This window comes from Dreissena polymorpha, chromosome 10 (genome assembly GCF_020536995.1).
Source record: "Dreissena polymorpha isolate Duluth1 chromosome 10, UMN_Dpol_1.0, whole genome shotgun sequence".
Taxonomy (NCBI): Eukaryota; Metazoa; Mollusca; class Bivalvia; order Myida; family Dreissenidae; genus Dreissena; species Dreissena polymorpha.
Window position 1 is genome coordinate 70,154,506 of NC_068364.1, and position 16,965 is coordinate 70,171,470.

A 16,965-nucleotide genomic window follows, 5' to 3' on the forward strand; every position below is an offset into this window, starting at 1 on the left:
AATTGATATTCCACCAAATCCAACAAATATCCTCTATATACTTAACATTATAACAACTCTAAAAACATTGATAAAGATCAAACTCTTGGACACAATTATAAATTTAACAATTTTATTGTTGACCGTAGACAAAATACAGTAATAAAATCATTGTCAATTAATAATCATATTTAAAACAAAAGGTACTCGCAAAATTATAACTCATGCAACATAATATATATATATATATAGGACATCTACCTATAAAGACAAATAACATGGGTCTTCGATTTAATCTCTATGAATGATATTCAAAGTAGAACTTCATACAAATAGACCAATATCTGCCCAAAAATGCATTTTTGAACAAAGCATTCTTCATACCTAATGAAATTTAAAAACAAACACAATTTAATGAGGGACCTTTTTAATGTACACAACTGCTTGAAAAAGTCACAAAATAAGGACATAGCTAAAGAAAAACTACCCTGGATTGGTGAAAACCAAAAGGTCACCAGACTGTCTAAACCAGTCCATTGTAACAGCCTTCTAAACCAGTCCATTGTAACAGCCTTCTAAACTTAACCAGTCCATTGTATAACCCTTCTTAACCAGTCAATTGTAACAGCCTTCTAAACCAGTCCATTGTAACATCCTTCTATGAATCTTGCTAAGCGAGGAGAAAAGCCATTTGGATAAAAAAAAAAGTGCAGCTCCATGAGATACACATGCATGCCAAATATCATGTTGCTATCTTCAATATTGCAAAAGTATTCATAAAATAAGCTTTTTGGGCCACGCATATTTGACCTCTGACCTTGAAGGATGACCTTGACCTTTCACCACTCAAAATGTGCAGCTCCATGAGATACACATGCATGCCAATTATCAAGTTGCTATCTTCAATATTGCAAAAGTATTCATAACATAAGCGATTTGGGCCACATATATTTGACCTCTGACCTTGAAGGATGACCTTGACCTTTCACCACTCAAAATGTGCAGCTCCATGAGATACACATGCATGCCAAATATGAAGTTGCTATCTTCAATATTGCAAAAGAATTCATAAAATGAGCGATTTTGGCCACATATATTTGACCTGTGACCTTGAAGGATGACCTTGACCTTTCACCACTCAAAATGTGCAGCTTCATGAGATACACATGCATGCCAAATATGAAGTTGCTATCTTCAATATAGCAAAAGTTATTGCAAAATGTTAAAGTTGGCGCAAACCAACCAACAGACCAACCAACCAACCAACCAACCAACAGACCAACCAACCAACAGACAGGGCAAAAACAATATGTCCCCCACTACTATAGTGGGGGACATAAAAATTATTAAAGGACATTCTAATTACCCTTGCCCCATCCTTGTTCAGCATTTGTGTGAAGTAAGAGTTTTGTCTGCAAAGCTAGGGGCCCACAACAAATTGTAGGGGCTTTTGACAAGCAAAGCCTGTCTTTAAAATAATCCGATGTAGATATACCTACATGTGGTTGCAAATCTTGACCATAAAAGGGCCTATTCTGTAATAAGATGGAACTGTTTGAAGATAGATATATGTCTCATGAGAAAAGGGGGTTTAATGCATGTGTGCAAAGTGTCGTCCCAGATTAGCCTGTGCAGTCCACACAGGCTAATCAGGGACGACACTTTCCGCCTTATCTACATTTATACTAGGAAGAGACTTTCTTTAAACGAAAAATATCATAAAGCTGAAAGTATAGACCATATTAGCTTATGCGGACTGCACAGGCTAATCTGGGATGACACTTTACGCACATGCTTTAAACCCCCTTTTCAAAGAGCACAGCCCATATATGCCTCATGTTCTCCCTCTTTCTATCTGTATAATTATATTCCACATGCGGGAATTTTAATCGCAGGAAGGATAATTTAAATATTTCAAGGAAATAACTGGTAATAGTTTTGCTAAATTAAACAGAATTGTACGGTGACTTGAAAATGTATCTTCTTAATAAATATATACTAACACATTATCTCTAAAACATAAAAGCGCCTTTTCACCATCTAAGCATGACGAGCGTTCTTGCTTCACCAAATTTAAGTGACATGTTCGCAGTTTGGCAAAATGACAATTTTTGTTCTCAAAGATTGAAAAAATAGTAATTGCATTATAGTAAAAAAAGCAAAATAAAAACTGCATTATGTAAATGTTCAAAATTTTGGCTTGCTTATACATAATTATCAATTGAAATAGGTAAATGATAAAAGCATTTTTAACACTTCTCAATAATAATTTTGAAAATCAATGTATATGTTCATAAAGTTTGAAATATACTGTGTATCTAAGTATGAGATGTTAAGTGGTTGCAAAACAACTTTTCAATCAAGAGGTCTCATGAGGTTCGAATCCTTAAACATTTATTCAACTTTTAAAAATTACATTTTCATTATTCGATAGTGATAACAAAAATCTGTGAACAAGTGCCTTTTTTAAACAAGAGCACCGCATAACGGGTGCCACGCTTGGCTGCAAAAGCTTGTCAGAATTTTTCTTTTTTTGGAGGTCACAGTGACCTTGACCTTTGACCTAGTGACCCAAAAATGGGTGTGGTGTGTATAACTCTTCAAGGTGCATCTACATATGAAGTTTCAAAGCTGTAGGTGGAAGCACTTTGATTTTAGAGCCTATGTTAAAGTTTTATATTAGAGGTCACAGTGACCTTGACCTTTGACCTAGTGACCCAAAAATGGGTGTGGCGTGTAGAACTCATCAAGGTGCATCTACATATAAAGTTTCAAAGTTGTAGGTGGAAGCACTTTGACTTTAGAGCCCATGTTAAAGTTTTATATTAGAGGTCACAGTGACCTTGACCTTTGACCTAGTGACCCAAAAATGGGTGAGGCGTGTAGAACTTATCAAGGTGCATCTACATATGAAGTGTCAAAGTTGTAGGTGGAAGCACTTTGATTTTAGAGCCAATGTTAAGGTTTAAGCACGACGCCTACGGCGGACAGCTGACGGCGGACGACGAGCTGGCTATGACAATACCTCGGGTTTTCTCCGAAAACAGCCGAGCTAAAAATTAAGTAGATGCCAGAGTGAATTCATTCACCCTACTCACTTTATGAAAAAGACATTTACTTTACTCTTCTTAATAATAAATGAATGCAAAACATAGCAATAACAACAGTGACATGGTACATGTTTGTGTATAAGTGAAGTGGAGAATGAATCAATTTTAACAATTGCAATACAATAAATAATAAAAACCCATTTGTAAGTGTTAACTTTAACCAAAAAAAGGCCAATGTCCACTTAAATAATATAATTTTATCTTCAAAATAATGGTGTGGATGCATATTTTATTTCACCACATTTTTTCAGCCAAATATTGGCAAATCTTTGGGATGTATTATACTTTTAATCCTTTACCACTTAGATATGTATTTGGATGCACTTGTAATCCCTTAGAAAGTTACATTTAATAAAAGACCTTTCTTACCAGATTCAAGTTTTAAAGTCTTCATCTCCAATCCTTAGTTACTGATGAGCAGCAAACAGCATAAAAAAACCTGTATAAAGTGCAAGTTACTTGCAGGCTGTTCTGGTTTTATGCTGGTTGCAAAAGCCATTTTCACTTCTTATGGGGGAAAGGGTTAATCATACAGTTTGCCTGAGTGTAACAACAAGGAAAGAATACAAATTCAGCCTGTCAAATGTATTTCACTACCTATATATAATTATATATTTGTTAACCCTTTCAAACTCAAAAGCAAATTGAAAATTGTTGTGTGCAAACAGCATTAAACCAGAACAGCCTATGAGTAACTCGCAGCCTGTTCAGGTTTTATGCTGTTTGCTGCTCATAACAATCATAGAGTATCAGTATCTAAGTGTTGGAAATGAAGCCTTTCAAACTTGAATCTGGTAAGAAAGGTTTTTAATTAAATTTAACTTGGCAAGGAACTACAAATGCGTCAAAATATGTGGTAAAGGGTTGAACAAAAGAGGCGAGAACAAAACTTTTACAAATGGCATGCGAACGTCATTCATTTATTCTTTGGTTCAATACACATGCTTAAAAATTAATTCCTATGTTTACATCCCCTTGGAGGAATAATCAACAATTATCTGCAGTGCAAAATACAAACAATTTGTAATCTATTGAACTAAATGGTCCTTAATGATGTTACATTTAAGCAACCGCATGCGAAAATGGGTCTTAGGCCAGAGAGCTCAAGACCCACCGTCAAAATCACGCAGCCTGATCAGGAAGATCACTGTCAGTATATAACATCATGCAAGGTTTTGTGGCCTCATTATCAGACAGAGTCGCATATGGCACAAGACCCATTTTTGCATGCGGTTGCTTAAATGTAACATCATTAAGGACCAATCCAATTCCAGTAGGTGTCCCCCAGATGACTGGAGCAAAAGAACAGAAACACAGATCGTTCACAATAATGTCCATGCTGGCTGCTGCCGACTCGTAAATAACGCAGCAAGTTTTTCTTATTTCCCACTGCAACACTCAGAAAGCTCCAGTATCCAAGGTAACCTTGAACAATCCATTTTTATACCCCCTTAGACACGAAGTATGTGGCATTAGTTCAATGACAACACAAGTTCAAACATTATGATTCAAGCACGTTTATCATTCAGAAATTAACCATTTTTCCTCAACAAATACACCACTCGTTGTCACATCACCAAAGACGCCCACACAAACCTCGCACTGACAGACACAGACCCACTATGAAACTGACGCTGGACTAGGCGTGTTACTGTCAGATACATTGTTCGAGTCACTATTCCCGTTACTAGCGTTACTACCATTAATACTGTTTCTGGCCTCCAGCCCAGTCGCGAATCGTTTGGTCCACTGCCTAGCTACTCTATCGTGCTCTTGCCGGTTTTGCAGGTACAGCGTTGCTATGGAACCGACCAGGGGGTCCCCGGGGTTACAGTCAGTAAGTAGGCTACATATGGAGAGCAGCACTTTGCTGATGGTCAGAGCTGGCGACCAGTTGTCCTTGAGAATGTCCAGGCAGATGTTGCCCTGGCTGTTGATGTTGCAGTGGTAGATGCGCGTGCGAAATGTCACCTGCAGCAAGAAATTGTGTTCGCGATTAAAGTAGTCATTAAAAGACGTTCCAAATGTTGATGTTTCAGTGACAAATGCGTGTGTGAAATGTCACCTGCAGCAGAAAATTGTGTTCGCAATTAAAGAAGTCATTAAAAGACGTTCCAATGTTGATGTTGGAGTGACAAATGCGGGTGCAAATTGTCACCTGCAGCAGAAAATTGTGTTCATAATTAAACTTTTCATAAACACACGTTCCAATGTTGATGTTGCAGTGATAAATGAGCAGGCGAATTGTAAGCTGCAGCCATTTTATTAAATCTGGATTAAATAAGTCATTTAAAGGGTTTCAGATGAGAAATGTTATCTGTGTAAATAAGTATCTAAATGTGCATGACTTCAAAGAGTAATTAAAAGGCTTCTAATAAGATGTGGAATCTGTGAAAATACTCATGGTAGCATGGTAAAATCCACTTTATGCATCAAGAGCTATTAAAAGGGGTATCACAATTATCACAATAGACTTTATTCAAAGTAAATCTCTTTTATGACATACATATTTCCAAACCAATGATGATACCCCTTTAACCCTTTCCCACTCAGAGGCAAAGTGAACAAGAAATGTGTTTGTCAGAAACACTATGTCCCCTACTGTGCCGCTTTGATTTATTATATTTTTTTATCATTTGGCAGGTTCAGATGATTATCTCCCTTTAAAGCTTATTACTTCCCTTGGATTTGTTTTTTTTTAGGTTTGACTTTGAAGGATGACCTTAACCTTTCAGCACTCAAAATGTGCTGCTCCATGAGATACACCTGCATGCCAAATATGAAGTTGCTATCTTCAATATTGCAAAAGTTATGGCAAAATGTTAAAAGTTTTAACAAACAAACAAACACACAAACCAACAGACAGGGCAAAAACAATATGTCCCCCACTATAGTGGGTGGGGGACATAAAAAGGCTATGTGCAAACAGCATAAAACCAGAACAGTCTGTGAGTAACTCACAGTCTGTTCAGGTTTTATGCTGTTTAGTATCTTAGAGTTGGAAATGAAGCCTTTCAAACTTGAATATATTATGTAAGGACCTTAATTTACCTTACTTGATTTTTTAAAGGACTTCAAATGGCTTAAAGAGTAGTAAACGGTCATGTGAAATTTTTGAAGTTAAAACTGTGAACTGTGATGAAAGAACTCATCAATTCATGCTTTGAAATCTTCAAGACAGTAAGCATCTGTGTTGGTTTCGTGAACAGCATTATTTTGTATTGAATTTTATGCTGGGGTAAATTTCTCACAGAGTTAAACAGAGGTGAGTTAAAAATGCATAAAATAATACCTGTACCTACATTTGTGTAAATACAGGGGTGGGATTTAAAAACAACCTCAGGGGGGGGGGGATGCCCTGCACCCCTAACAGGTTTAAATTAATCTCTTTATTTTAATATAGATTCAGTAAAGTTTACAACTATTTGTAAAATAAGTTTGACATTGAAAGAAAGGATATCGGCTGAAAGGAGATAAAATCACACCCCTGTAAAGAGCATTCTAGCTACAGCGAAAAGTTAAGGGTGTTAAAAACATGACTGTGAATCCCCACACATTATTTCAATAACAATCATTTAATAAACTGTATTACATAAATGTTATTGACTCAATTATCACTTGTAAAAATGTCAAACACATAATGTCAAGTACAGGAAGAAACTTTAAAAGTCATAGTGAGCTATGTTTTAATATTCCACTTTTATTGCATTTTTCGTTTTAAGAAAGGGTCTTCTTTGTCAACAAAACAACAACAGTTAACTCTTTCAGTGCTGGAACCAAATTTTAAAGGCCTTTGCAAACAGTTTGGATCCAGATGAGACGCCACAAAATGTGGCGTCTCATCAGGATCCAAACTGTTTGCTATTCTGATAGTATTCTTTGAAAAAAAATCACAGAAAATGCTAATTTTAGAAATTCAGCAGAGGACATTTTAGCAGACGACAAATTTCCCAGCATGCAAAGGGTTAAGATGGAAAGTGTTGTCCCTGATAAGCCTGTGTGGACTGCAAAGGCTTATGTAGGACGACACTTTACTCACATGCATTAGGCCCTTTTTTCCAAAAGCAATGCCCATTAACAGAACTCATCTAAGGAGGTTTAAAGGGGCACACTGTGGTGAAATGAATGTCTAGAACTCACCTAAGGAGGTTAAGAGGGGTACTCTGGGGTAAAATGAATGTCTAAAACTCACCTAAGGAGGTTTAAAGGGGTACTCTGGGGGTAAAATGAATGTCTAAAACTCACCTAAAGGAGGTTTAAAGGGTATACTGGGGTAAAATGAATGTCTAAAACTAACCTAAGGAGGTTTAATGGAGTTCTCTGAGTTAAAATGAATGTCTAGGACTGACCTTTGGAGGGTACTACTGGGTGAAATGAATTTCTAAGACTTAATTTTTGAGGTTTAAAAGAGTACTTTGGGGTGAAATAAATGCCTAGGACTTACTTTTGGTGGTTTAAAAGAGTACTCTGGGGTGAAATGAATGTCTAGAACTTACTTTTGGAGGTTCAATTTTTTAGGGGTACTACAGGGTGAAATGAATGTTTAAAACTTACCTTTGGATGTTTAAAGGAGAACTATACATGTAGGGTGAAATAAATGTCTAGAACTTACATTTGGTGGAAAGGAATACTACTGGGTGAAATGAATGTCTAAAACTTACCTTTGGAGGTTAAAAGGTGAACTATACATGTAGGGGGAAATAAATGTCTAGAACTTACTTTTGGAGGTAAAAGGGGTATTACAGGGTTAAATGAATGTCTTGAACTTACTCTTGGAGGTTTAAAAGAGTACTCTGGGGTGAAATGAATGCCTAGGACTTACTTTTGGAGATTTAAAGAGGTACTCTGGGGTGAAATGAATGTCTAGAACTTAACTTGGGGGGTTAAAATGAGTAATTTGGGATGAAATGAATGTCTAGGACTTACTTTGGGAGGTTTAAAGGGGTACTCTGGGGTGAAATGAATGTCCAGGAAGAAGACACCGCCCTCGTACACAGTGCCAGGGGGTCCCAGGATGGTGGACACCCACTCAAACAAGTTGTCTCCCTTAGGGCCAGCACTGAAATATAAATGGACAAAGTTACCTCATTGAAAAACAGGGCTTTATGTGTGTACGTAAAGTGTTGTCCCAGATAAGCCAGTGCAATCTGCACAGTACAAATAAGGGAAGACACTTTCATTTTTTTGGTATTTTTCGTTTAAATAATTCTCTTCTTAGCAACAATCAAGTTTTGGGGGTTAAAGTGTTGTCCCTGATAAGACCATGCAGACTGCAAAGGGTTAAAGTGTTGTCCCTGATAAGACCATGCAGACTGCAAAGGGTTAAAGTGCTGTCCCTGATAAGACCATGCAGACTGCAAAGGCTAACCTAGGATGGGCCATACCCACAAGAATTGGGCAACATTGTCACAGAACAAGGCCCACATAGTTCTGGTACATTGTGATCTGTGGAACCAAGGACTTTTGCATGTTGTTTATTGCAGAATTAAACAAGGGTAATAAAACACTAGATTATTCTGAATCAAGGAGTTTCACAAAGTTATCTGTCTGAAATTCAGCAAGCAGTGTAAATGTGGGTAAAATTAAGAAGACCAATTGCACCATGTTCTACTAACGCATTTGTTACTATTGCATACACCTTTGACACTTTAAGGGCAAAGGAAAAAAAGAACAGAGGAGTCATGAAGGATTATCATGGAGGTTGTTTCATTTATCCCAAGCAATTCACGTGATGAGGAAGCGTTTGAGGCTAAGCAATTGATTGAACCATCAAGTTGATTCTCATACAGACTGTTGTTGGAAAATAATTATTGCCAGGAAAAAAAAAGGAGACATAAAAAGGCCTTGGCAAACAGCATAGACCCAGATGAGACGCCGCATAATGCGGCGTCTCATCAGGGCCTGCGCTGTTTGCTTAAAGAAATTTCTGTAAGAAATATTCCAAATATAGAAATCAGTATACAAGACATCCCTTATTTTGGAAATAAATTGATCCAATTTAGAAGTATGGGAGAGTCCACCATCATAAATGGGTTAAACTGTTTTTCAATGGTAACACATTACTGCCATAATATCACAGAGATGTTGGGATGTTACAAACCCAGTAATTCATAGTGTTGTAAAGTATGTTCTGAAGGGAAACAAATGGGCCAAAAATTGTTTGATCTTCGGATCCGCAACTGGTCTTATGACTGGGTGAAGGATAAACCAAGTGTCTGCACAGAGATCATAGCAACAGTTTAGGAGTTACATGTCAAACCATTGTATCTGACATACTGTAGATTCATAGTTTTTTGTTCCCACGAAATTTCGGTGTATTCATAAAACAGACCTGTTTACCCTACCGGTTGCTTCTCAGTAGTATGGAGGGCATCTCTCAGTAGTTTTGGGCTGTTGTCAGTAGTTTTAACCTTTTCAATCATTTTGAGCATTAGAACGCCATGACTGGGTCACATATCAGTTTAACGGTACATAAAGCATTAGATGAATTTACTTGCTAATAATTTAATCTGTTAAGTGATTTTTTTTGCTTTTTTTTGTTTCAGCCTGTGCCATTTGGATTGGGAAAATTAGCGTGATAAACCATGAAATTGGATAAAATAGCGCGATAAACGATGAAATTGGGAAACATTAAGCATTATAAATATGATTATAAGTAAAAATAAATAAAATTGTTTTTAAGTGCATGTTTGACAGCATTTTTATATTATAAAATGCTGCTTTAATGTCTTCTTACAATGAAGACAATATGTAGTCAATATCCATCCACATGCATATTAAACTTGCAATAATCTATAGATTCTTAAATACACCATTTGATCATAAGCTCTTTAAGAGTAGCTATTAATTTCATTCAGTATTTTTTAAATTAGATATCATAAGGGGAAAACATAAACAAATATTGACAAACACCCTTTAGTGTTATTGTTGTGTGAATGATGTATTAAATGGAGTTAAAATAATATATTTTATTTGTTAACCTTTCAATATCTTGCACTTGACAACCTCAGTTCAATGCTATTTCATTAAACTGTACAGCGTAACAAACATAATAAAGCAGAATATGCATATGAATCTAAGTATACAAAGATCCTGACTAACATATAATTCAAATCATGTTTGTCTCTTTCCATAAACAAACGATACTCATTTTATTATAATAAATGCTTTAACTTTGTGAGTAGACTGAACTCCAATTTTCCAACACTCGTTTCCGTGACGCACATTCACTGTGCAGATTTCTGATAAATATTTGTTGTTGTTTATTTATCTCAAATGTAGTATTTTGCGTTAATTGACACACGCATTACATTATTCCCTAACGACTATATGATACCGTTGTTAATTTGAATGGTATTTACAGGGGTGTCAATTGTCCCAAATTTGAAATCCGGAAAATTAAGCCGAGAGTCTGAGGCCGTAGGATAAAGGGAAGAGAGGGCCCCCCCGCCCCCCCCCCCCCCCCCCCCCCCCGAGCCCTAGCTTATTGTTCTTTTTTATAGTCTTTCTAGGTGCAATTTCTGGTGAGTACAATGAGAAATATTATAAACCAAACCATCCGTAACACCGCATGTGTATTTGTCTTTCTAAACAAATGATATTAAGAACTTCAAAATTAAATTAAAATCGACAAACCATACCGTATCCGAAAACGACTGTCCGAAAACATGTCCCGATACATCATTTGCAAATGAAATAAATATGCATATCGTTTGACTGCATAAAATGTAAACCAGTAACCAGTAACCTAGCAAATACGCAGTCAATATATAATTTGATTAACATATTGTTTTAAAATATGATATTGCAGTGCTTTACTTTGAAAGTTACTGCTCATGTCAGTGCCAGCCGCTTACCAATAAAAAATCAATAAATAAAATCGGTACCAAGCGCAAATGTCCGGAATGCCGACGATGCTATAACAATATTCGTTTTGAAATGATCCCGCACTAAAAGAATTTTGTCCCTACCCCCACCCCCTTAAACAAACTCATCGGATTTACACTCACCTCAAAATCAACCCTGGACGGCTCAAATCCGGATTTCCGGAATAATCCGGAAAATTGACACCCCTGATTTATTATGTTTGCCGTAAATTGCAATTTCTCTTCTGATTGCCGCCATCTTGGACGTGTGTAAAACAGGCGTGCTCAATCCCGATACATCAACTATCGTCGGTATTTTCCGCAATAGAGAGAGAAAGATGTGTTTACTGGATAGCAACAAAAAAATTGTATATATTCGGCTAAATTTGCAAACCAATATGTTAGTCCGTTGTCGTTCGGTGACGACCTGACAAGCTCGATCAGCACTCGTTCCCTGGGAGGCTTGAATTTTAACGTTTCTTACTACGCAAGCGCCAAAATGATTATGATTGATAAATTACCCGCAAAGACCAAATAAGCGAAAGTACGATTAAAAAATGAAATTTGACCATATTGATGGATGGATCCGTTGTTTTTCAGTACACATCCGTAGTGCGTAGTTTAGCCAAATAATCCGTAGTAACTACGGCGAATCTGTAGAAGTAAACAGGTCTGATAAAATCTGGCATTTTTGTTGGATCTTAAATTCGTGTATTTGAATGCTTGTTAGAAACTTACATAACATATCTATTAGCCCTTTACTGCTTAGATACGTATTTTGACGCATTTGTAGTCCCATAGAAAGTTAAATTTCATTTAAGACCTTTCTTACTATTTTCAAGTTAAAAAGCTTCATTTCCAACACTTAGATACTGATAAGCAGCAAACAGCATAAAACCTGAACAGACTGCGAGTTACTCACAGGTTGTTCTGGTTTTATGCTGGTTGCAGCTTAGAGTATAAATCTCAATACTTTCACATGTTTAAAAGTAAATTTAAACAAGGCTATTGTCAAGCAACATGGTCCCCTACCGGCTCCACTATTGTCAGAAATTCCACCATTTTCAGAATTATTATTTTTTGGTTGCCATAGCAACCAGAATTTTTGACGTAGGAACAAAATGAAATGACGAAGGAAAACCACCATTTTCAGCAGTATTTATAGTCTACTTGTTGCCATAGCAACCAGAATTTTTGATGTAGGAACAAAATGAAATGACGTGCATTATTTCCATATTGCCATCTATCCATGTTTCAAGTTTCATGAAAAAATATGAAGAACTTTTAAAGTTATCGCAGGATCCAGAAAAGTGTGACAGACAGACAGACTCACAGAGCCCAAACCATAGGTCCCCTCCGGTGAAACCGGTAGGGGACAATTAACTCTTTTTTTACAAATGCCAGGATGAGAAACAACAATACTTTCATGATATAAAATTGAATAGTGAACATAATGCAATTTGGTAGTAATTGCTAAATACATGTATGAGAACATAGCCTTTAAGTATAAACACTGTGGCAGTGACAATGTGCCAAATATAAAAGGGCAAACTCAAACTGTATTGATGTCCAATGATGAGTGTATAACTGTTTTATCTGCTATGTCTTTTTATTGGGGATAAAATTGTTTTATACTCAACACTTGTTGCAAACAGTGTTGCTGCATCCTTATACATTTCAAATTAGCCCATACATAATGATAATTTTCTTTACGATTTACTACATAAAGAAGATGAAATAAAATTACCAATTAATGTAACCATAGTCAGCATAAAGAGGTTTGCCAGTTTTCTATTTCACAGTTTTGGTTTAAAAATGAATCTTCAATTTATTAAGGTTCATGTAAAGTGTAAAAAGGCGTATTCTTCACATAGAAATACTTCAATAAATATTATGGCAATAAATTCAATTTATAAGTCAATAGCCTCGTAAACACTTGTAGAACATATAAGAAAATGCTAATAAAAAAAAATATGATGCAAAATGTTGCTTTTGAAGAAATATACAGCGCATGCATGAAATTATCAAAATAACAAACGGAGTTAAATTGAACAAATTCCTTTGGTCAAAATATTGTATACACTTAATGTTAGGTACTACAAATGAAAAGTCCACACAACACACACCAACAATCCTAAAATAAGGAAAAGAAAAACATAAAAAAAATGTCAAAAGTTAACAATAATTGGGAACTACTTTAAGTATGGTGGACTTACCAGTGAACCTTCATTTTCAAAATTACTTATTTACTCGCAATACAGTACTCATTATAGTCACAAAATGACACAATTACAAAAAATAAACTATATTACCAAAAGGGAAAACACTTTGATTGTTCATTTGAAATATATAGGACTCGGAAAGACGACTAATTGGCTACCTTAAAACAAATTACAACATGTTTATGTCACATCTCGAACTCCATACACGTTAGTTAAACATGTGGGGCATAAAACATCCGGTTTCAAGGAAGTCGACATAACAATATTTCAATTAACGATCTAGGCATAATATTTGTGGGATCGGAAAAATGAATTATACAAATGTTGGGCACACGCACATATTAAACCAACACTTACATTTCTATAAAAACCTTGTCATCGATGAAAAAGTGCATTTGTTATTGTCTTGTCATGTTTACTTGTTCAGGAAGCCATTATTTGCCGGAAGTATATTCGAAAAATATTTCGTTTCAAAATCGATCATTGATAAATTACTCACGATCCGTTTGTTCTAAAATTTGTATAATTTGTTTATGAGGTAATTTCAAGTTATGTCATAAAGTAAATATTTAATATAAGCAATATTTAACAAATTCGCAAATACGAATCAATACACATTTCTGACCAAGATGGACGACCGATGAAATTAAATCGGGAGGAGAGTCAATTATATCAAGATTCTTTTCAAATAGTGCGTTTCAAGTAAGTGTCATTGTTATGGAGATATTATGAAAATGATATATTTTCATTAATTTTATTTTATAAGATCATAACTCTTATTGATCGCATGCTATGCGCGCAGAAAGTTAGTATTTTTCCAAAATCTATAAATAGCGACTCATGGCATTGACATGTTCATTTTGAAATACGCATAGTGTCTTTGTGGGGCTGTATTGACGCAATTCAATGCTCGGAGTACCTTACATATAACTTGCATATACTGTTGGTATTTTTATTTGGTGCATTTGTGTTTTTTTAATGAAATTGAGAATTTGCCATACCTTGCAATATTTTTGATAATAATTACATTATTACTACCATTTGTGAGTGTTTTTTTTTTTTATTGTGTACATATATATGGAATAAAAATGTGATTATTGCAACCATATGTAAATTTCATTAACTTATTTTGGGTATAACTGATCATTTTTATATTTTAAAATTTCATCTATATGGGGTCATTTTGGGACTTTACATGAACCTTAATTCAGTCATACCTTCAAATTTAATTAGACTAAAACAAACATGAGATAGGTCATAACCTGCGTAAGACACGTGTGTCAAAAAATGCTTCCATTTGTAACCAAAAATTCCAAACATGATAAAAAGTCTGTTTTTGTTTTTTTACATAACATTCCCTATCTCCACAGCAGGTAGTCAGAACACAAGCAGTCTGGCAGAATATTCCTGCAAAAACCAGACCCACTTGCAGAAACCTCCAAGCCAGAACACATTGATGCAGCCCATATTGATAATGGTATCACACAGTCAGACATGTCACAGTTCAGTCAGGTTATTGGCTGGATTACCCATCCTTGATCCTTGCTTTACGTACAATATTGATTAATGAGCCTCGCACTGAGAAAACTGGGTTTATCCCATTACCACTTAGAAATGTATTTTACCACTTAGAAACTTATTTTACCACTTAGAAACATATTTAAACCATTTGTTGTCCCTTAGAAAGTTAATTTTAATTAAACACCTCTCTTACTAAATTCAAGTTTAAAGTCTTCATTTTTACGCCTTATATACTAATGAGCAGCAAACAGCATAAAACCTGATCAGACTGCGAGATACTCGCAGGATGTTCTGGTTTTATGCTGGTTGCAAAAGCCATTTTCACTTCCCTTCTTATGTAAAGTGTTGTCCTACGGTAGCCTGTGCAGTTTGCAGAGGCTTCTCAGGGACATGTCCCGCCTAAACTGGATTTCCTCTAAGAACAGACTTCTTTTTAATGAAATATTCCATACAAGCTGAAATTGTGGTTGCTGATAAGCCTACGCAGACTGCACAGCCAAATCTGGGACGACACTTAAAGCACATGCATTAAATCCCATTTTCTCAGAGCAGGGCTCAAGTATTCTATTCCTTTCTTCCCGACTTTCAGGGCAACCTTTGCATTTTTCCCATTCTTTTGCTAGTGTTGAATATTGAATGTGTTTAATGGAAAATCTGCAACCTTTACTGTAGGCAATTAGGGTCTTTTTTACAGCATGTCAATACCAGCTTATAAGTTGCCACAAATGTAAAGTTGACACTAAAATACAGTGATAGAAACATGTAGGGTTTGTTTGCTGTTTTCGGATTTTTGCGATTCTTAAAAGTGTTGCAGTCTATTTACACCTGGTTAACCCATTTATGCCTAGCATCTAGAAAAAAGGCCTTAGCAAACAGCTTAGACCCAGATGATACGCCACATGATGCGGCTTCACATCAGGGTCTGCGCTGTTTGCTTAAAAGAATTTCTGTAAGAAATATTCTAAATATAGAAATAAATATACTAGACATCCCTCATTTTGGAAATAAATTGATCCAAGTTAGAAGGATGGGAGAGTCCACTTAAGGCATAAATGGGTTAAAAAGTGTTGCAGTCTATTCACACGTCCTGGTTAATTAACATACATTAACATTAACATCAGAGTAAGCTATGCCAATCCAAGGGATCTAAGCATTTTCTCACTATAACATGCACACACTTATGCCATTATTTGACAACTGCCCTATTATTATCAGAGATAGGAGGTGGAAAGGCCATAGAAATGATTTCATTACCATTCCCACCACACTTATGTGGCTGGAATACACAGTCCAGCCCTCTACGGACTGAGCTTGCCCATCCGGAAGTAGCGAGCGGTGATGCAGAATTTTGAGTACTATGTAACCAATATTATCCGTAGGACAATAATTTTCAAGAATTTGTGTAGGCCCCGCGAAATCAAATGTCAAATGAAAGTTTAAGTCCCAAGTCTAACAACGCATATTATAAACACATAAAAAACACAAATCAGGATCAAACAAAAATGCCAAATTTTATGAATACGCCAAATTTCATGTTGATGAAAATCAACGAGTCCACAAGTTGAGATGGGGCATGATTCAGTCACTTGATGTATATCTGTTACTGATTGCAAACATAAACTTAACACTTTCAAGGCAATAATAAGACAATAACAAAACAATCATCTTTATTCATGAATAAATTTTAACCCATTACCAGTTAGATAGGTATTATGACGCATTTGTAGTCCTTAAGAAAGTTAATTTTAATTAAAGAACTTTCTTACTGTATTGAAGTTTATAAGGCTTCATTTCCAACCATTATACATACTGATGAGCAGCAGTCAGCATAAAACCTAAACAGACTGCGAGTGATTTTATGCTAGTTGCACATAGCCATTTTCACTTCACTTCTGAGTTTAAAAGGGTTAACATTATTATGATGAATATAAGCCTAACAAAGGCTGATCAGTGACGCACAGGCTGATCAGTGACGCACAGGCTGATCAGTGACTCACAGGCTGATCAGTGACGCACAGGCTGATCAATGACAACACTTTCCTCTTTTACGGTATTTTTGGTTGATAGGAAGTCAATTCTTAGTGAAATTCAGTTCAGGCGCCTGATTGGCTTTTGAGGATTGCACAGGCAAATCTAGGACCATACTTAAACTCTTTCAGTGCTGCAACCGAATTTTGAAGGCCTTTGCAAACAGTTTGGATCCAGATGAGACGCCACAGAACGTGGCGTCTCATCAGGATCCAAACTGTTTGCTATTCTGATAGTATT

At 35.9% G+C, this 16,965-nt stretch overlaps 1 protein-coding gene across 2 annotated transcripts in view; it reads right to left on the bottom strand.

Moving 5' to 3' along the window:
• Positions 1 to 95: 95 nt before the first annotated feature.
• Positions 96 to 16,965, bottom strand: part of LOC127847644 (ubiquitin-conjugating enzyme E2 E1-like) — a 35,803-nt gene continuing 18,933 nt past the window's right edge. The window contains exons 4-6 of one of the 2 annotated variants that reach the window (XR_008034095.1): positions 8,016 to 8,148; positions 1,089 to 5,060; positions 96 to 942 (exon numbers count right to left, since the gene is read on the bottom strand). Coding sequence is in view for 1 of the 2 variants with exons in the window: in XM_052379680.1 (XP_052235640.1) it covers positions 4,710 to 5,060; positions 8,016 to 8,148 (484 nt within the window). In the remaining variant the exon portion in view is untranslated. Of the gene's footprint in view, positions 5,061 to 8,015; positions 8,149 to 16,965 lie in introns of both variants that reach the window. The other variant, XM_052379680.1, reaches the window with a different exon arrangement.